The 21,160-nt window shown below is 43.3% G+C and overlaps 1 protein-coding gene across 2 annotated transcripts in view; it reads right to left on the bottom strand.

Moving 5' to 3' along the window:
- The window catches only part of Tdp1 (tyrosyl-DNA phosphodiesterase 1), a 67,350-nt gene that overhangs the window by 39,694 nt on the left and 6,496 nt on the right, over positions 1–21,160 (bottom strand). For both annotated transcript variants that reach the window (XM_042692863.1, XM_042692862.1), the window contains 9 exons: positions 19,523–19,578; positions 16,140–16,236; positions 13,206–13,240; positions 8,453–8,545; positions 5,985–6,152; positions 5,399–5,477; positions 3,699–3,884; positions 2,665–2,713; positions 790–856 (listed from right to left, as the gene is read on the bottom strand). In XM_042692863.1, coding sequence (XP_042548797.1) covers positions 790–856; positions 2,665–2,713; positions 3,699–3,884; positions 5,399–5,477; positions 5,985–6,152; positions 8,453–8,545; positions 13,206–13,240; positions 16,140–16,236; positions 19,523–19,578 — 830 coding nt within the window. The remainder of the gene's footprint in view (positions 1–789; positions 857–2,664; positions 2,714–3,698; positions 3,885–5,398; positions 5,478–5,984; positions 6,153–8,452; positions 8,546–13,205; positions 13,241–16,139; positions 16,237–19,522; positions 19,579–21,160) is intronic.

The raw sequence follows: 21,160 nt of genomic DNA on the forward strand, positions 1-21,160 counted from the left end.
CATTCTGTTTCTAAGTTCCCAACACTGCAGGGCTAAGGTGACATGGGAGTAAGCAGCCTGTCTCCTAGGCCCCCTAGCACTGTCGCTTAGCCTGCAAGTGTAGAATTAGGATGAGGGAGGCCCACCACATTCTTCAAGTGAATTCGGTCATCTGAGTTTGAAAGGAGCTCAATAGAAGGTCCTGGTAAGGGACAATCTGTCTACAAAGGTCTAAAGAAAGACTCTAGGATGATACACATATGTAGAGGAAAGCTACTGACATGTAATCCTGCCTTCACTTCCAGTTCCCAGTACAAAAATGACCTACTGAAGGAAGCATAGAATTAGGTTAAACCAAGGACATTCTTTCACTCTTCCATTCATTAATTCACTGGAGTCTGGTGACTTGGCTCCCTAGGAACAGTGGGCTGGGCTCTATCCTAGGCCATGCTCAGCCACACACCACCACAGGGCTGACAGAATGGTTCTTGTCCTATTCCAGAAAAGTCAAGGAAATGCTACTTATGCAAATATGAACTACCTCCGTGAGATCTTTTTATTTATCGTTTTCTCTGCATGTCAATATTTAAATAGAAGCTTCATGGAGATAAATTTTACTCCTTGGTATTAAAAACCTATTCCCAAAATATTTCCAAAACCTTGTTTTTAAATTATTTCTATCAGTAACATATGTAGAAGAAGGGAGAAGGTGACATTATATAAGGTTCCCTTTTTAAACAAAATAGACCGACAGAAATAACATCCTTACTCCTAAAGAAGTAATAGCAGCATTCTGGACCAATTACTTACTGAAAGTAGGAATGCAGCCAGCCTTGTTTCTCTGCTGTCTGGATGCTGTAAGGAAGAGAGCCCCCGGCTTTTAAAAGAAGAAAAAGAAAATAAAAATAACAAGCATTATTTGAACTTCCTCACTAAGAAGAATATCTATACTTAGCAGTGAAGGTAAATGAAAATCAACTTAAGATTTCATCTGAAGGAATAGTTCTGTGTGTGTGTGTGTGTGTGTGTGTATACCAGTGCGTGTGTGTGTGTGTGTGTGTGTGTATACCAGTGCGTGTGTGTGTGTGTGTGTGTGTGTGTGTGTGTGTGTGTGTGTGTGTGTGTGTGTGTGTGTGTGTGTGTGTGTGTGTGTGTGTGTGTGTGTGTGTGTGTATGCCAGTGCTAGGGCTTAGGACCTGAGCACCAGACCTTAACTTTTTGCTCAAGGCTGATACTCTACCACTTAAGCCATAGCACCAGTTTAAGCTTTTTGGTGGTTAATTGGAGATAAGAGTATCACAGACTTTTCTGCCTGGACTAGCTTCAAACAGTGATTCTCATATCTCAGCCTCCTAAGTAACTAGGATTACAGGTGTGAGCCACCACACTTGGCTTAGAAGCCAATTTTTGTGCATCTTTGGAAGGAAGATTGTAGATTCATCAGTGACTTAGGTAACATGTTAAACTTCTCCATAGTCATCTATATCTAAAGACTAGAAACAATCCCAGTATGGCATGTCCTGGCTCCTACTGCAAATAACTAAAGCTATAGTCCATTTTTGAACCAGTTAAAGTGTCTTTATTGAAAATACCACATTCTTCCCCATTACACATGCACATTAAATAGATCTAGCTTATTAGAGGTGCAGAAAAATTATAAAAGGAAAAACTACCATTATGTCTAAGCATCTTCATGAAATAATTTTAGTTTTGCCATTAAAAAGCAACAAATAGGCTACTGTACTCAGAACATTTTGAGATTTTTTTTTCTAACATGGTTACATCTAATTTGTTAAGTAATAAATGGGTTGAATTACTTGCAATTTAGTGCATTCTGCTTTCAGCCCTTAGTGATGCTAATTAGGTTGCTTTTTCAAGAGCACTCACTCGTGGGGATTTTACTTCATATCACTTGATTGCACTGTGTAGGGTGCTGTGAATTCCACACAGAACGTTAGTGCTCAGCAGTGGGTTAAGGGAAATGAATGGAAGATATGTACAAGGTAAAACGCTGGGCATTTGAAGATGAAGACCTTGGGGGGAAAAGTAGGACCTAGCAATGAAGGTACAGTAGCAGCAGTAATTGTAAATTCTAGATCTTAAGTTTATCTGTATCAGGAGTGCTACTGATCAAGATGCACTGTACTTATAATCTGACTTGTGAAACTGAAACTCCTTTGTACAACTACTTAAAATTAAAAAGACAAGGTGTTAGCCATGTCTGATGTTAGCCAAGGCACCTGAGTACTAGGAGAGGCTGATTTTAGATAAACATCTTACCAAGCAACACATTGGACACCCTACTGGTAAAAATGAGTAGAACGAGTGTTCACAGGGCTACTGTGAGGAACATAGAACATATGTGAGCTGCCCAACGCAGTGGTACCATCTCCAGCAAACCTAGTTTATGATCCTTACCCAGTATAGAGCAAACCTTCTCCCCATTTTCAGGCTCTTTTCTTTCTCTTCTCTTCTTTTCCCTCCCTCCCTTCTTCCTTCCTTTTTTTTTGTCCAATACTAGGTCTCAAACTTGATACCTGAACTTTCGCTCACTGGCTAGCACTCTTCTCACTGAGCCATGCCTCCACCCCATCTTCACATTTTTAAACAATATTGGAAACATTTTCAGGACATTTATGACAAAATACACAGACCCACAGCTGAGCCCACGCCCCCAGCAATTACCAGGGTATCCTTCTAAGCTGGTCCGCACGTTTTCCACAGAAGGATAGATCTATACAAAAAGATGATGTGAGTAATTAGGATAGACCTAATACTTAATTAAGATGATGAATCAGAAAAGAGAAGATAAACCTCGAAATGTACTGTGTTGAAAAAAAAAAAAGAAATGATGACCAGCTTTCAAGAAAATGCAAATCTCAATCGAAAATACTTAGTCTATGAGGAAGCTGGGATCTAAGGATCGTAGTTTGAAGCCAGCCTGATCAACAGAGTCTGTGAGACTCTTTTCTCCAATTACAGAAAACGCCAGAAGTGGTACTGTGGCTCAAGTGGTAGAGTGCTAACATTGAGCTCAGGGACAGTGCCCAGGCCCCCCAAAAAATTTTAAAAAAGAAAAGACTTACTCTAAAGTGAAGGGAGGGGTCACACTATCCAAAAAGCAAATGTACTCACTACCTGGCTTATGAAATTGTAACTCCTCTGTACAACACCTTAATAATAACAATAAAATTATGTTCAAACAGAAAAGACTTGGTGTAAAACAAATTGTAAGCTCCCATTTTAATAAGAGCTCTCATCTCACTGAAGAAAAAAGGGAACATGTAGTAATTAAACCTTAGGAAGTGTATATATGTGTAATAAAAAAATTACATTTTTCTCTGAATACTTTCCCCTCTGAAATGCCAAATTAATACTGAGTTGAATGTAAAAATGAATTGGTTCCCAGGCCTCTAAGTAATTAATAGAGCTCCTTATTCTGCTGCCACTATTATACCAAATAGTTTCTCCTGCACTGCTGGCTTAACAACCTGAAAGGAAGAATAGAAACAAGACAGGCCAGTCTGTGGCTGGAAGGACACAAGCCAGCCAACCCTCAGCATGAGCTGATACTAACTCAATTAAAATGACAACACTAACCCTGATCTCTCCAGGTCAGAATTATTGGGGGGAAAAAGCATCCCTGGCCAAGAAGATTGCTTTCTCCATCTTTTTCCAGAGACTACAAGTAAATTAACTGGAGGAGGAAGAGAACTCACCAAATGAAGAGGAGTGACACTTTTTCCGGGCATTTTGCTTTGCTCCCCCAGTGTGACCAAGCTCTCCTTGAACTCAGAACACAACCATTTGGACTCATCAGCCCCCAACGAGCCAATGCTTGAAAACTGGCCCACTATAGGCCAGCACTCAGCTTTAGGTATAGGTGAGACATGTTCCTTCAGAAGCTGTCAGAGAATAAAAAGAAATGCTGCAGTCACTCGAAGATAAAAACAGAAATACACAATACCTCAGAAGATGGACCTTTGCTTTTCAAATGCCTAATTTGCTAAGAAATGCTAGAGTAGAAATTAACTTCACATCCATATTTATGTTGTTCTTTAGGAAATACTTTTGAAGTACTAAAATGTATGTAATGTCTTTCAAAATAGTAGGAGGGGACAAGTGTTAATTTTCCAAAATTCTTTGATTTGTACTAAAAACAAAGATAGATTAAGAAATAATGGAAGCCAGGTGTTAGTGACTTAGGCCTATAATCCTAGGTACTCAGAAGTCTGAGATTTGATGATTATGATTTGGAGCCAGCCTGTGCAGATAAATCCCAAAGACTCTTATTTCCAATTAATCAGCAAAAAGCCAGAATAGGAGATGTGGGGGAGTCAGCTGTGTTAAAAAACAAACAACAAGAAAAATCTCCAACCAAGTCAGAGTTCAAGGCTCTGAGTTCGAGCCCCAGTACCGGCATATACACACATACACAAACACAAGAAACAAAAACTGATTTTTGTTTAGATTTGAGCTGCATCCCTAATATACATTATTACATGTGTGCAAATATCCCATGATCTGAAAAAGTAGGTGCTGAGTATTTCAGATAAGGACTGATCAACTGGAAAATTGTTTATAGAATGAGATGTAAGTTTTTCAGAAAGCCACTGGAGATAATTCACTAAGTCTGGACAACTGTCCAAAGAAAAATGAAGAAAACTCCATCTTGAATTTCCTTATTATTTTATCTTGACACAAACTTTTCTTTGTTCATTTTCCCCAGCAACAAATGCCATTTTAAAATAAGTTTTCTTAAGGGCACTGCATTGGGCTTGTAAACAACATATAGTATTAACTAATTTGGATGTTAAAAATTCCTTTTTTCTTTTTGCAGTACTGAGGCTCGAATCAGGGGCTTGTGTGGGCTAGGCACTTGAGCCATGCCTCTACTTCTTTTTGCTTCAGTTATTTTTGGATAGAATCTCTTATTTCTGTCTCAATCCAGCTTCAGATTGAAATCTACCTACTTAATGAATTCTATGTAGCTGGAATTACATACATGTATCACTACATACATTAAAAATTCTTGATATGTTGACAGCTACAATAGTTGTGTAAACTGTAAGCATAATTAGCTTTATTACAAGGAATGTAAAAAATCTAAGAAGACCATATACTTATGCCATTTAGAACAATATAGAGGCAAAAAAACCCCACCAACACCAACCCCCCAAATCAATTATAACAAAACAAAAACTCCACAAACACCCCCTCCAAAACCAAACCAAACCATCTTAAAAGTAATTATTGAATTATTTTTTAGGCAATCAACTTATGGATTGCCTGCTACTCTCCAAGAATTTTACTGGAAGTACTGTGAGGTTGCCAGTAATATATACAATTATAAATGAAAATGGAGCAAGAATATACATTAATTTTTAGAGCAATGTAAAAATAGTAAAAGTTCTATTACCTTCCTAAGCCTAAAATGTCCCCAATTATCTTTATGGCTTCCTTGAAAGCGTCCTGGAGTCGAACCAATAAGGTAAACACTAAAAAAAAATAATAATAAAAATAAAATGCAAGTTACTAAACACAGTGACCTGCCTTGCTAGCTTAAAAAAAAATCCCCATGGAAACCATACAATCCTGAGAGGTTGTAGGGCTGCCATTTCCTGGTTGAGCCTCCTTAAGTATAACAGATTCTCAGCGACACAGTTGGCAAGCCAGCTCAGGAGCAAGACTCACAACTACAAATGTGAAAAAGATACTCATTTTAAGAGTGACCCTATGGGAAGCTTAAGACCCACTGCCACTTTTAATGCCTGACAGCAATGAGATACAGACCTCGGCCAAATCTGCTTTCACCCTTTCCTCTCCTAGTGTAGCATAGACAAATACACACAGCCTTTCCCAAGGGCCTGTGTTCTAGACTTGCAAGCTGAAGCTATAGCAGGCAACTAGAGATTGTAAGAGAACACACGCACTCGTGCATGCATACACATACGCACACACACACACACACACATGCACGTACGCATGCACAGGCACATACGTACTTCGTCTCAGAGAGGTCATGCTCCTGGATGGTGTTGATCCACTCCTGGAGAGCAGGGTCATTGTAAGCCAGCAAGTAACGGATAAGATCAGCTTTAAAATGTGTTCTGGAATCTCCACAACTGTGGGCTCCAGGGTCAATTCGTGGATACAAGGGGCTCAACCAGATTCTGAAATGGAAAAACAAAAAGAAAACCTAATCTTTAATGGCTGGGAACACCAGTGATCATTAAACTCCCTTTGAATGGATTACACGCTGGCTCTGAGGAAGGGACTCCTGGCCGAGAGTCTTCCCGTGGTTCTTAGGACATAGAAATCCTGCCGGGGAACAACACTCTGCTGGCTTCCTATCCAAGTCACGTTCATTTCTGAATGCCTGGCCAAGACTCCTGCATCATGTCCACATCAGTGCAGCTCTTTAGCCAAATGGGAAATAAGAAATAAAAAATGCTCCCAGCTAAGGAAAGTACATGTACAAATATATTTTCAATGAATAAATCCATTTTCATAATGAATGTTACAGTGGTTTGGTATATTTTCATATCATTTACTCCCTGGCTTTTATAATGAGGATATATCACACTTAATATGTTAGGATCAACCTCAAATTCGTAAGCACTTAAAGACAGTTTCCCTATTTTCCTATTCTGATGGGACTATGGAGGAGTTGCCCAACTCCAAGCTGGCAGCCCAAAGCCCTGGGGGATGGCAGAGGCATAGATGACTGGGTGTGAACTCAGTGGACCCCAATCCCCATGGCTGAGGCTTTTAGAGATGGGGTGCAGACATCTCAACCCTAAATCAGTTGGGATGACACTGACGTGGAGAGGCACATCTAAGAGGAACACTTGAGTATAGAGCACATGAGTGGTACATGGCTCATAGGTGGAGCAGGCCCATGCCCCACGGCTGGAAGGCCTCTGATTTCAACTCAACCCCAGGTGTCACTGGCCCTCGGGAGAACTCAGTGTGAAGAAGGATGCTCTGGATTAGTTCTGGCCCAGTCATGTCCTTTGGCCGTGTGAGCAGGGGCTACACAAATGTCTGCATTTCTTCCAACACAGAGCACCGCCAAACAGCGCTTTGCTAGGGCAGGCAGAGATGTGTGGAATGGCTGTGAAACAAAGGACAAAGAAAGCTGTTCACAGCTTTTAAGGGAGGAAAGAGCTGAATTTCATTTATAGGTAGCTCTAAAATCCCTCTTTAATAAAAACCCCTCTTTTTAAAGAGGTTTCAAAAACTAGATCTGTACAACTACTTAATGATAATAAATTTAAGAAGTAAAAAAAAAGTATATACAGCCGGGCGCTGGTGGCTCAGGCCTGTAATCCTAGCTACTCAGGAGGCTGAGATCTGAGGATCGCGGTTTAAAGCCAGCCTGGGCAGGAGAGACCGTGAGACTCCTATCTCCAATAAACCACCAGAAAACCGGAAGTGGCGCTGTAGCTCAAGTGGTAGAGTGCTCGCCTTGAGCTGAAGAGCTGAGGGACAGCGCCCAGGCCCAGAGTTCAAGCCCCACGACCGACAAAAAAAAAAAAAAAGTATATACAATAACAGTGAATATAAAATCAAGTGGGGTGCAGGTGGCTCACACCTGTAATTCTATCTACTCAGAGGCTGCGATCTGAGGGTTGAGGTATGATGCCAGCCTGGGCAGACAAATCCCTGAGACTCGTATCTTCAACTAACCAGAAAAAAGTCAGAAGTGGAGCTATGGATAAAGTGGAAGAACACCAACTTTGAGAGGAAAAAAAGTGGCCTTGAATTCAAGACCTAGTACTGGAATAAACCAAAACCAAATCCTAACCCTCTCAAATTCAGCTCTTCTTGTGGAGATTCACACTAAAAAATAGTAACACCTTGAGTTTTTCCTTTGATACCTGTTTTGGAAAGACAAGGGTGAATGGAAGCCAAGAATGCTATGCGGTAAGTTCTGCTGAGAAAAGGAATTAGTTCAGGGTTCAAGTCTTTCATTTTGCAGCCTCTTTCTTGGCTCAGGTTCTTTGCACATGCTGCTCAGTCTACTTGGCTGGAGAGTATATGAGCACGACCTCAATTTCTGTAGAAACTAGGGGAAAAAAAAACTGCCATACATACAGCTACTTATGTTTATGAGTATAATAATGGCAGATGTGGATGAATGGTTATATACCAATGCTTATGCCTCAAGAGAGTGGAACAGGGCTGGGGGAGTAGTAAAGCATACTGTGGGGGCTGTGAGTGTGGCTCAGGGTATAGCACTAGCATATGTGAGGCCCTGGGTTCAGTCCCCAGCAACCACCAACAAATACCCAAAAACCCACAAACACCAAAAAAGCCTAACTCTTTCTGCATGTGGTTCTTTTCAAGGCCATCTAGACATTGTTTGTGCAATTAAACAACAGAAAAAGAGGAACAAAGTGAATGCTCTAGCTTTTGGTCCTTCCTGGCACAGGCAGTGACAACCATGAAGTGCGCAGGTGCTACAAACCCTTGGGTTTTCTGATGCCAGTCCTCTCGGATGAGGTTGGAGGTGTGGATGACGACGCGGAGGCCTTCTTCATACAGCAAGAGCATCATTTTCCTTCAAAGACAGAAAGGGAGCAGAAGGCAGGAACAGGATTTTCAGAGTATGCAGTACCTTTCTGATGCAGATGTAATAGCTAGAGGAATTCTTGAGCCCTTATATATTACCCAAAGTTTTATTAAAGTTTACAATCCTGCCCTTCTAAACATTACTATTATGGAAGTCTGTTTCAGTGACAGATGGAAAACCACCTTCAGAAAATGCTTGAATATTTGGTGGTAAATTTTCACTCCATGTAGCTGGTTCTAGCAAAGCTTTGTCCTCAGGCCTGGCCCATTATTTTTATTACTGTTGTTGTTGTTGCTTTGTAAGGGGCAAGTGTTCTACCACTGAGCTACATCCCCAGCCCAAGGCTGGCCCCTTAAGGTCTGTTGGACATCACCCAAGGGCAATAGGAACATCTTATAGGGTGTTTTCAAAGTATGGGTACAACCTCTTCGTGGCATGGCTAGGACAAGCCTGATTACACTGGACTCATTCATTTAAGAGTATATGCTCAGGAAGCCTGGTTTCAGCACACAGGCAAACCATGTACATGACACTGACAAATACAATGCATTTCTGACTGTGGGTTGCAATTCAAGTTGCCTTGTGAGATACTCCAGCCCTATTCCATGGACTTTTTGCATTCCAAAGATGTCACACTTTTCACCAGTCTGTATTTGGACTTGAAGCTAACATGATCTTTTGCTTCCCTGTTAACTCAATCAGGCCTGGGTAAGCTCGCTTTCTCCAGGCTGCTCAGCACCAAACACATTTCTCCTATTTCATTTTGTGTGAAAAAGAGGAGAGAGAGGATGTATCTAAGAAGATGTATCCATTTGGAGTTTGGGAGTTCTGAGCTTGAATCCATCCTTCTGCCAGTCTGTGTTCAAGAGTCTCAGCTTTTCACTTGGAACTTGGGAGAATAAATCCCAGCTTGGAACTGTTGTAAATGAAATAAAAATATATTGCATTACATGTTTCTTTTGTTTGCTTTTCAGAGGTATTGGGGTCTGAACTCTGGGTCTTGTATTAGAAGGCAAGCGCTCTACTACTTTAAACTATACCCCCAGCTCTTTTTGCTTTAGTTATTTTTCCGTCTTGCATTTTTGCCTGGATCGCAGCCTGTGGTCCTCCTGTGATGTTTAGCTGGAATCACTAGTATGTACCACCATGCCCAACTTGCTGGATGAGACAGTCTTGGGAACATTTTGCCTGGGCTGGCCTCTAACCACTATCCTGCCACTTCCTGGTTAGTTGGGATTATATGGGTGCTCTCATTAAATGTGAAATGCATGAATGCCATTCACTCCCATGATTCCTTTGGTTCTCTGCTTTATTTTGGCATCTAGTTTCCTCCAGTTGTCTTGTAATTATTTCAGGAATTTAAGTTTTCTCTCCCTAAATACAGTGTCACTTTTCAAGGTTGTAACTCTGGCTTGGCTGATTTTATCATTTCCTCGGAGGTTAAAATGCTACTAAATTCTTACAAATGTAACTGAGTCTGCAGGGGCAAAAACAATGACCCATCGCTTCTTCCCAAGCAAACATGCTCATGGGCACAGCTCTTGCCAAAATGCGAAATTAACGCAAGCTGGCAAACAGCTTCATGCAAGGCTGGAGAATTGACAGCTGTCGAGCCATTTTCTTTCCAGCTACGCGACTTGCTCCCTGAAATCTGGGCAAATTGGCACACAGAGTTGCCATGTTAGCAGCTGATTATAATTAAGGATGAGCCAGTTGGGGATTCATGATAGAAGCTTTACAAATATTTCCATTAATCAAGGCATCAATTACGAGGAAAATCACGCGCTGATGTCAGTGAATCCCATCAAATAGAATTATGAATTAATTTAAGGGGAACCATATTAATCTTCTCATAGATGACTCGGTGTGCTAATAAGGTCACAGTTAAAAACAGAAAAGGGTGAGCAACGGGCGCTCCCCAAAGGAGGGAAGACATGCAGCGTTGTCTCTAAGTGGTGCGGTGGCCAAAGGGTCACTTCCCAAATGGGAAATCAGGCATGAAGAGGGTGGATGCAGTGAACGTGTGCCAGGCACTATTCTAATTGCTCTAAGTGTGTGTCACCACGCTGAGCCCCAAGGGCGATGCATAGAGGAACAGCTATCTTCATTGTCCAGCTGTAGGATTGTGGTTGGGAGGAGTAGCGACTATGCAGGTCACCCATGGCAGAGCTGACGAGAATCACACATGCTAGATGACAGGTAGTTGGTCCCCTCACTGTGAATGGCTGATACTGGTGACATTCATGTTATTAGGGAAGGAGTGGGAAGAGAGGACTACATGGGGGTAGGAGGATCAGCAAGTGAGGTGAGAGAGAAAAAGGATGGATGCCCTACCGATTCTACTCTTTGATTGGCTCTGGCTTAGATGGACACACTGGCCCTCCAACTGCTTTGCTTTCTCTTCCTCCCTTACCTACCCTGCAGGTCATCAGAACTAACTGTGCTCCCAGCTCTGAGGGGAAGAGTTTATCATCCTAAAACATCATCAGATAGTCCAGGGACTGCACAGCATCCCACAGACACCGGACAGGGGCGGGTCTGGTGCCTCAGGACACTGTAAGCTTCAGGGGCTGAATCTTAGCTATTTCCATGTCCTCTGGACACAGAACCTAGGCAATACATGCTTGCTTAGGTTGTGTGTCATCTCAGAGATGTCCCCATGGTCACTGTTGTTACAGACCTCCATCCTGCCCGCCTGGGGAGGCTGCTGTGCCCTCTCCCTAGCAGCTGATAGGACTTTCTCCTGTTCTAACTCATGTGTGCTTTGCTTCTCTCACTCAGAGGGGGACAGCTATATGTCAACAGCCATGACTCAATAACCTAATAGGGCCAGCTGATGGTGGCTCACACCTGTAATCCTAGCTACTTAGGAGGCTGAGATGTGAGAATCACAGTTCAAAGCCAGCACGGGTAGGAATGTCCGTGAGACTCTTATCTCCAATAAACCACCAGAAAACTGGAAGTGGCACTGTGGCTCAATTGGTAGAGGGCTCGCCTTGAGCTGAAGAGCTGAGGGACAGCGCCCAGGCCCAGAGTTCAAGCCCCACGACTGAGAGAGCACAAGTGAGCGAGAGAAAGAGGTGAGTCCTGGGGATTGAACTCAGGGCCTGGGCACTACCCCTGAGCATTTCTGCTCTAAGGTAGCATTCTACCACTTGAGCCACAGCTCCACTTCTGGCTTTTTGGTGGCTAAATGGAGAAAAAAACTCTCACAGACTTTCTTCCTAGGCTGGCTTGGAATCACAATCCTCAGATCTCAGCCTCCTGAGTAGCTAGGGTTACAGGTGTCAGTCCCTGGTTTTTGCCACAATTAAACTAGAAATACACTCTCCCCCTCCTTGCCAGTGAAGCATTGCTGGCCCAGGTCCTGAGCAGGCCCACCATGCTCAGTCCCCTCTGGGATGACAGCGTAAGTGACACTGTCCTTGACAACAGAGAGCACCAAAGCGCAGGGAGACTATTTACTGGTCATGCTCATTACATAAGGCAGAGCGCGTGGCCATCGCAGGTTCCAGTGCTAGTGGTGTAGCAAGTCACTCCAAATAAGTGATAGGCTGCTTGTCTTCTAGAGGCAGCCGTGTCTCTTTGCTGGGGCTCCAGCTAAGTGGGGGAGCCAAGGACTTGCCATTTTGTCTTATGTGTACTGCTAAGCCATCTCTACTGGAAGCATTTGATATTCTCTGGCAACACTGGTACCTTGTAAGCTCAGTGGTACGAAAGGAGTATTTTGTGAGTGAGTTTGGTACGTGGACTCACGCTCAGTTCTCAAGTTCTATCTTTGCTGGATGAGAGCTACCATCGGGGATGGTCTGTAGATCCTGCCCCATCCACTGACAACACCTATAACGAGATGGCATCTGGGTGACACATGCCCTCTTGTGGAAGGCCTGAACTGCTTCCGTGCTAGCTCCTTTTCAAGAGGCATTGTCAAAACAGCCCATTTGAAGCACATGCAGTATAATATCACCATTTCAGGCCACCCGAGCAACAGTAATCCCAGGCAGACTCAAGCTAAACATGGCTTCCCAGGAGATTGCTTTGTTCTCCCAGGGCAGCCAGCTTCCCAGCTCCACTATTGGTTGAGAAAGGAGATGAGGCTTCCCAGAGAACTGTGACTTAAATTAGGTGCAATGTGTCCAGCAGCAAGTAACAGAAAGGGCTTTCCTGTCTGTACTTACATCTCAGATAATCACCAAAAAGTCCGTCTTGGCTGGGGCAGGCAACTCAAGCTAACAACTTTTAGCAAGACCAGGCTTCTTTGTATCATGGTGTGAGGCTGACCACAAGTATGCTGCTCAATACATCTCATGCTGACTCAAATCACAACTGCTCACAAGCTGGGGAGACCCACAGACATGTGGCTTCCACATTTCCAATCACCTACGACCACAAGGTCCACACCACTGTGGCTTAGAACTTCCAAACCCAGTACCCAGAGCCTTGACCAGAAGGTGGAATTTCAGTCACAGGTTCGTACTTCTAGCTGGACTAAAGAATCTCAGTATTACATTTAGTTCTATTGCTAAACGACCCACTCCTTCCGCTACTAGTGGTTGTTTTTCTTCTCCTGCAGAAGTCATGCATCAATCATTATTATTAGGGCACTGCTAATAAACATATCCTCACCTATTTCAGAAGAGGTACTTACGTGTGATGGGTTCCAAATGCTATATCCAGTTTTGCCTAGGATAAAAAAGAAGTCATTTTATTTAAAGTCTCAATTAAGATTCCTGTCTATTTGAAATTAAACTAGAAAAAGAGCAAGGCAGTTTTTAAAGAACCATGTTTGCTGCCCTCTAGTGGACAATAACTTGAATAAAGAGCTTTTATGGTACTGGGTGAGGTTCATTTAAACACAAACAAGTACATACACACACGCACACACAGAGTTTTTTCAGCATAATTCAATACACAGTGTATTTTTAATTATGGTAATTAGGAGTAAGAAGCCTATTTTCTTTAGGTGTAAAAAACCAAAATTGATTTTAACTAAAGTTTTAGGGTTTTTTTTTGGTCGGTCATGGGGCTTGAACTCTGGGCCTGGGCTCTGTCCCTCAGCTCAAGGCTAGCACTCTACCACTTGAGCCACAGCACCACTTCCAGTTTTTGGTTGTTTCTTGGAGATAAGAGTCTCATGGACTTTCCTGCCCGGGCTGGCTTTGAACCATGATCCTCAGATTTCAGCCTTCTGAGTAGCTAGGATCACTGGTGCCCAGCTTGTAAAACTAAGTTTTAAAATTAGATATTTTGTTTATTATAAGAAACTGATTGTTTTTAGAGCATATTAAAGAAACAATGAACATGGCACAACATGAAGGCATACTGTGATGTCAAAACAGAAACATTCTTGCACTGAAAAGATAGTAAGTGCTGGAGATAAAAAGATATTTCGTACATTTTTTTTGCATTTGCATTGCAAATGGAGGGTAGGTAGAAAAAGAACACATTATATCTAACATGCAGCTCAGCAAGACCTTGGTTAAAAGGATATGCCACGCTGGGAAAGAGCATGGTAAGACAAGTGCTTGAGTTTGACTACAAATGGTGAGCTCATGGGCAGCTCAAAGCACAAAACAGGGATGATGCTAACTTAATATACATAAGGGGTGCCTTCTGGGGCAGAAATCAGAAATCAGAAATCTGTTTCAGACATGAACAAATCAGGACTACATGTCAAAGTAGAATGACAATCTGAGCCGAACATCGGTGACCCTGTCTAATTCACATTTTGAACCCCCAATGAGACTGAACTGCAGAGTGGGACTTCACGGCGATAACTAAGGTTAAATGAAGTGGTAGGTGGAGAGGAGGTGATCCAATACAGTGAGCGCCCACAGAAGATGGACTCTCTCCCCATGAGGAGGTGCTCCTCCCGAGAGGAGCCAGGACAAGGGTCTCCCCAGGGACCGAAGCAACTTATCCCTTGATCTGAGATTCCCTAGTTTTCACATGAGGAAGAAATAAATGTTTAATAGAAGTTTAAGCTGGCTAGTCCAAACAAACAACAAAAGGCCATCTAGGGATTATTATTTTTGTTCTAGCAGCCTGACTAGATTGGGACACACAGGCTGAGAGCTGGGCAGAATCCAGGCAGTACAATGATCCCGGACCACCACAAGGCCTCGCTCTCCAGCACAGGCCCTGTATTTGCAAAACAAGAAAAATGTCAGCATCTATTCATTCTGTGACAAATGTCCCTTGGCTTCAATGACGACACGGTGTGATGAAAATTTTAAAAATTCATCTTACACACAATAGTTAAAGGCATTTTAAAAGTTCAGGATGGGGCCACACGCCCTCTGTATCTTCAGTAAAGCTGGGTGCTTGGCGCAGCTCTTTACAGGTTTGGAAGTGTCTCCTATGCCCTCTAGTGGCCAGCAAGGAGCATGTGACCAGCTGTAGGGCTTTCCTAAACTTTCCAGTGTGGGTAGTTACTATTTAGAAGACACGGTTGCCATTTCTTATAATTACTGGCATTTAGGACTCCTGTGACAATGTTTTAGTCTGGAGCTCTCTACCTAACTCCTTCTGCTGCTGAGCAAAGAAGCAAAACAATGGAACTTCAGGCAACTCCCAGCTGTGTGTCTAAGATGAACCACAAACATACTGGGAGGAAGGAGGTGTGTGCTGATCAGGCTCAGTGTCTTGTGTGTATTAGGCAAGTGTTCTAACACTGAGCTACAGCCCTAGCCTACATAGGTTTTGAAAACACAACTATATAAAGCATGGTGGATTAAAAACGTTGTGATGTGTACTGCTAAAACCTGATTAGATTGAACTCTTGCACAGGGATCATTTATAGTGAGAAGAATGATAAAATGTGAAATGTGAGTTGTAATGTTCATATTTTGTGGGAGAGGGGGAAAAGACCCAGAGAAGGAATCTGGATGTGGTATCTCCAAGAGCAGAAATTGCATGTCATGTACACAAATGTATTAACCGAAGTATAGTATATGCAGAGGGAGAATTCAAACCATGGTTTAACTCCTTAGAATAATTAGCTCACAGTCTATCAAAATAAATACCAAGAAGCTGCTACTTGGCGTGTGTAGGTGGGGGAAATCAAAAAGGAAGGTGGGGCGTGGGGAATAAAGTCTCAATATCATATATATGAAAATGGAACTAGGCCCTTTTAGGGGATTGGGTGGTGTTGGAAGAGATGGGGGAGAATGACAGAAAGGGTGACATAGTCCAAGATGCATTGTACTCATAAACTGACATGTTAAATGGTAATCCCTTTGTACAACTAAAGACAGAGCCCCCTCCCCCCCCAGCAGCACAGAGGGAAGTAAATGCCTGAACCTGAAAGAACGAAAGGAAGCAGGTAGATGACCGAACCAAGGCATCACTGCATGTGTAGGGAAGACATCTGTTCTGCGTGCTTCCAGAGCAGGAAAACTGGGACCATTGTGTGGAAGGGGCAAGGAGGAAGACCTCAGGTGAACTGAAGGGAAGTCTTTCTAGCCATGGGGGGAGGGGGGTTCCCACCAATGGACGGTGGTGCTGGAGGATTTCTGCCCTAGGAGGCAGGATGGACTAGAACTCCTTCCAACCCACGTTAAATGGCCCGCAGACCGCTTACCTGACAGAGGGAAACGTTTCCATAAGGCTTTGCCTGGGCATGCAAGTGAGCCTTAGCCTCGCGTTTATCGCCATGCACAAGCAGGATTGGTTTCTTCCTGCAAGGAGATGAGAGTGAGCAGAGCTTAGCTGGTGATGGGCCACAGCCTGAGCCTGAAGCCTGCTGGGCTACAGTGGGGGAGGGGTGGCAATGCAGCAAAGTCCTTGGTTATTTCCTTTCTTTGGTCTAAATGAGCACATAGATAACTATTTGTTTATATAGTTAAGATTCAATTGGGCCTAGAACTTACTAATCAGGCACTTTACTGCTTGAGCCTTCAGTATTTTTCCAAACAGGGTCTTGCTTTTTGCCTCAATCACCCTGTATTGTGATACCCCTAATTTACACTAATTGGTAGCTGAGATGACACGCACATACCACTACTCTCAACTTTTTATTGGTTGAGATGGGGGGGGAAAGGGGGGGAGAAGAGGGGGGTGTCTTATGAACTTTTTGCCCAGGCTGGCCTTGAACCACAATCATCCTAAAAGACAACTATTATTGTATAGTCTGATGTTTCTTTTTCCTTATTTTTTGGATTAAGCAACAGATACATATCACACTGCACCTATATGCCCCAAAGCCATATTATATGCTATGTATACTGTGCATTAACCAGGATGCAAAAGTAGGTAGGCCCCAAACCAGGCACAGTGGTGCATGCCTGTAATCCCAGACTTTGGGAAGTAGAGCAGGAGGATAGTAGTTCATAGCTAGACTAGGGAACACAGCAAGTTCCAAGCTAGCCTAGGCTACATGTAAGACAGTGTCTCTAAATAAACAAATAAATAAATAAATAACAAAAAAGGGAACCTGTCTCAAGCCCACAGACTGAAAGAGATTTGTAAAGACATAGCTGGGTTTCAGGGGACCAGAGCCCAAAACATATTGCCATTGTTTGAATTCTGAAGACTCCATGAAAAGAGTCTTTGGAAACAAACTTAAATGGCTTCTGCGGGAATCCTTTATCATCTCCAGTTAACTCAAAGCAAGATGATCCTTAGAAATCAGTATGCTGCTACTAGGGCTTCCAGCACAAGAAAAATGGAATTTTTCTCCGGCAAGCAATCGAGCGATTTCATACCTGCAGCCGCTTCCTCATGATTCTGCCACATGTCACACGAAAGGATGACATTCAGCTGGAAAACCACACCACCGCTCATGCCCCTTCAGTGCTAATGCCCAACTGTCTCACACCCACCTCAGCTTTACTCTAACCGGGCAGGCAAAGCTCAACAAGGCGGCTTATATTCTAACCTTTTTCCTACTTGGAAAAAATAAGTTACAACTGGAAAAACTGTATGGAGGAAAAAACTTCAGAAATACGTACACGTCTAACACCTGGATACAAGGAATGTCATCAGGTCATAAGGACATTTTGAAAAAGATAAAAGATGATTAATTTTCTATGCACACATTCTAGATGTGAACTAAGGGACTGTGGCTGTGGACAGGGTGGTAGATATTGTGTAAGGTTGGAAGTGCTGCTCTAACAAAATGTTAACAATACTGGGTAGCTCAAACTACCCAGTTTCAGAAGCAAGAACTCTGAGATCATTCTCCTGAAGCTGTGTGGGAAAGCCCGCCTCTGGCAGTCTCCTGTGTTCCTGATGTCTTTCATCTGTTTATCTACATTTCCTTTTTTTTTTTGGCCAGTCCTGGGGCTTGAACTCTGGGCCTACACACTTGTCCCTGGGCTCCTTTTGCTCAAGGCTGGTGCTCTCCTATTTCATCCACAGCTCCACTTCCAGCTTTTTAGTGGTTCATTGGAGATAAGAGTCTCACAGACTTTCCTGCCTGGGCTGCCTTCGAACCATGATTCCTCAGCCTCCTGAGTAGATAGGATTACAGGCACGAGGCACGTTTCCTTTTCTAATGAGGACAACAGGCTTATGGATTCTACTCTTCCCCAACCCCAATGACCTCAGTGAGACTTGACTTGATCCTCTCTGTAAAGCTGATCTCCAAATGCAGTTGTATTGGGAGATGAAGAACCACGCTTAGTTTAGGATTCTTAACCAGTCTTTCACTGGAATTATCTAGAGGAGTGAGTAAAGGAAGTACAGTCTACACATTGCCAATACTGTACAGAGGTGGGGATGGGGAGGACTGGCCTTCAGGGTCTTTGAGAAGCAAAAAGAAGAGAGAAAGGGTCAGTGCAACACAGGGGCATGCTGCAGGAGCTGGTGGCAGTGGTCATGGTGCCTCTGGACAGCTACTCTCTCCTTTTCTAGCAAAGCTGGATTTTATGGAAGACAAAGTGTGCTCAGCTAGAGGATCTTACTTCCGGTGTCCCTTAGAGCTGGTTAGTTTGTGAGGCAGAGCTGCGCTCAGTGAACAGAAGCAGGTGTTGTGTGGGACCTGCCAGGCCAGCGGCTTGCAGGGGTATGGATGAGACATCAGCCCTTTCTTTCTTCTCTTCCTTCCTGTTACCTGGAACTCAGACAAGAGCTGCAGCAAAGACGGCCATCCTAGACCATGAGGGAACTTAAGATTTAAGTCACACACTAGGACACTGGGACAAAGACAGAAAAGGTAGATGGAGAGCTCGTGGAGAAGAATCATGGTGCTCCTACTCTAGACACACATTGTTTCCAGACTCAGGCTAGAAAATCTAATTTCTGCTTTGCTTGAGCTATTGTATTCTGGGTTTTCTGTTAACATGCAGCTAAACTGAGGCTTTGAGTGCCCAAGTTGCCTGAGAAATTTTAATATCTCACCATGCACAAAGGATTTCATGTCTTCCTTGTATATGTATTCTTCTACCCTCCTTGCTGTTATGATTCTGCCACATACATAAACGTGTGAGAGTCAGAGATAAGCACCTGTCAATGTGCACAGCTATGCTTATCTGGTCTGCATGGCTGCTGGTGGCAGAACAGAAAATCCATCACCCCCATGGCATGGATACAGGAAGGTCAGGACCTTCTTTCTCAACTCTAGACCCAAAGGAAGAACCATCCAAGAAACTAAGAGATCTTCAGAGATGCACAGTACTGATGTGCTAAGCAAAGACTGGTATGCTGGATCCCTGCATGGAATGTGTATGTCCAGACACAACTCGGACATGATCGCTTCCTTCATGCTTCCATTGAACACAAAGTCCCATTATTTGCATTGGAATTTGTCCTTATCTACTTCTAGATAGAACACAGAGGGAAACGCTACAATCTGTAGAAAAGAATGCTTGTGACTTAATGATTGGAAACTGTGGTTTCCCCCAAATAATCTCTGTATGATTTCAATGGTGTCATAAGAGATGGGTGGCTTTTGCCTGAGAAATCTTTCAGTCTTGTGTTAGAAAGTACTACCGATGAGGGTGTCCCAGTACCCGCGGGACTCACCTGAACTCGGGTGGATACTGCCTTATGAGCCAGTCCACATCAAAGCAGTAGTTAAACTAGACAGAGGAGAAAGAGAGTCACAGGTAATTCAACCAGGCAGAATGGGAGAAACTGTTATTTAAATGGAAAGACACTCTAAAATAATAATGCACTACATGTATTATTTAGAAACCTAGTTATGCTGCAACACCCATAAATGACCCTGAAATTATCTTCAAGAAATATACTGCTAAAGCCACTCACATAAATGGAGCCAACTGCACGAGGAAGTAGGCTCTAAGGAAATTATCTCCACAGGTTTCGGGCAGGGTTTGTACTTGTCAACAGGGTTTAGATGATTTCAAGTAACCCTGAAGTTAAATTCTCATAGCTCTGAGATGTATTTAAAAAGATGTGACCTTTTTCCTCTAGGTACTTGTAGAAAGATATATACTAGAGATAAAGATCCCAGGACTTGTACGAAAGGGAATTTCCTTTCAGCTGAACTTCTCAGAGGGCTTGGTTCACAGGCCTCGGGGTGTGCGTGCTCATTAGGCTAATAATACTCACACTTTTTTTCTTTTTTTGGTGCCATTCCTGGGACTTGAACTCAGGGCCTCTGCTCTCACTTGGCTTTCTCGCTCATGGCTAGCTTGCCACCACTTCAGTCATGGCTCTAACTTTCCAGATTTTGCTGGCTAATTTGAGATAAGACCCACATAGGCTGTTCTGTTTGCTGGCTTTGAACCATGATTTTCAGACTCCAGCCTTCTGAGTAGCTAGGGTTATAGGTGCCCAGTTAACAATCACATCTTGACCACATGTTCTACACTGGTCTTACCTTAGTGGCCTCTTCTCACACCCACAGAATTCTGAACACAGAAGCCCAAATTAGCTCAGAGAGCAGAGTACCCACAAATTCACCACACATCCCACTGGAGACTAGGATTCTCAAGGGCAAACCAAGCAAGAAGGGACCAAGCAGGCTAGCTTGCTTCAAATGACAAGCATCTTTTCTATCTCTTAAGAATCTGTGCTGTTACTGTGCCTAAACACCAACAGACCAGCCTAGCCAGGGAGGAGGTGGACATGCCCAAGTCCCCTTCGGGCCCTTTCACTACTCTCTGGGATGTGAAGAATACTTGTGTTTTTTTCCTAAAACAAATCAAAATTAACTTGCCCTTCACCATCCACGCTCTCCCCAGGGATGCCAGCATCATCCTTTGAAATCATCAGGGTTCTAAAAAGTCATATTTCAGGTTGGATTATCCAAAACAACTTTCTGGCTACTCCTTGTGGCATGGTCAAGAGTCAAATGTGAACTGGCATTGGTGGCTCACACTTGTCATCCTAGCTACTCAGGAGGCTGAGATCTGAGGATCACAGTTCGAAACCAGCCTGGGCAGGAAAGCCTGTGAGACTCATCTCCAATTAAATGCCAAAATGCTGGAGATGGAGCTGTGGCTCAAGGGGTGGAATGCTAGTGTTGAACAAAAAAAAGTTCGGGGACAGTGTCCAGGTTCTGACTTCAAGCCCTAGGACTAGGAAAAAAAAAAAAGCAGATATGACCCACAGTCATTCATATTCTGTGTCAGTGCCTATACATCCCACAATGAGGGTACTTGGGGGCTGACTCCGGACAGGGACCTTCCACAGGAC

The sequence above is a fragment of the Dipodomys spectabilis genome, unplaced genomic scaffold, assembly GCF_019054845.1.
Source record: "Dipodomys spectabilis isolate Male_0828 unplaced genomic scaffold, ASM1905484v1 ptg000157l, whole genome shotgun sequence".
Lineage (NCBI taxonomy): Eukaryota > Metazoa > Chordata > Mammalia > Rodentia > Heteromyidae > Dipodomys > Dipodomys spectabilis.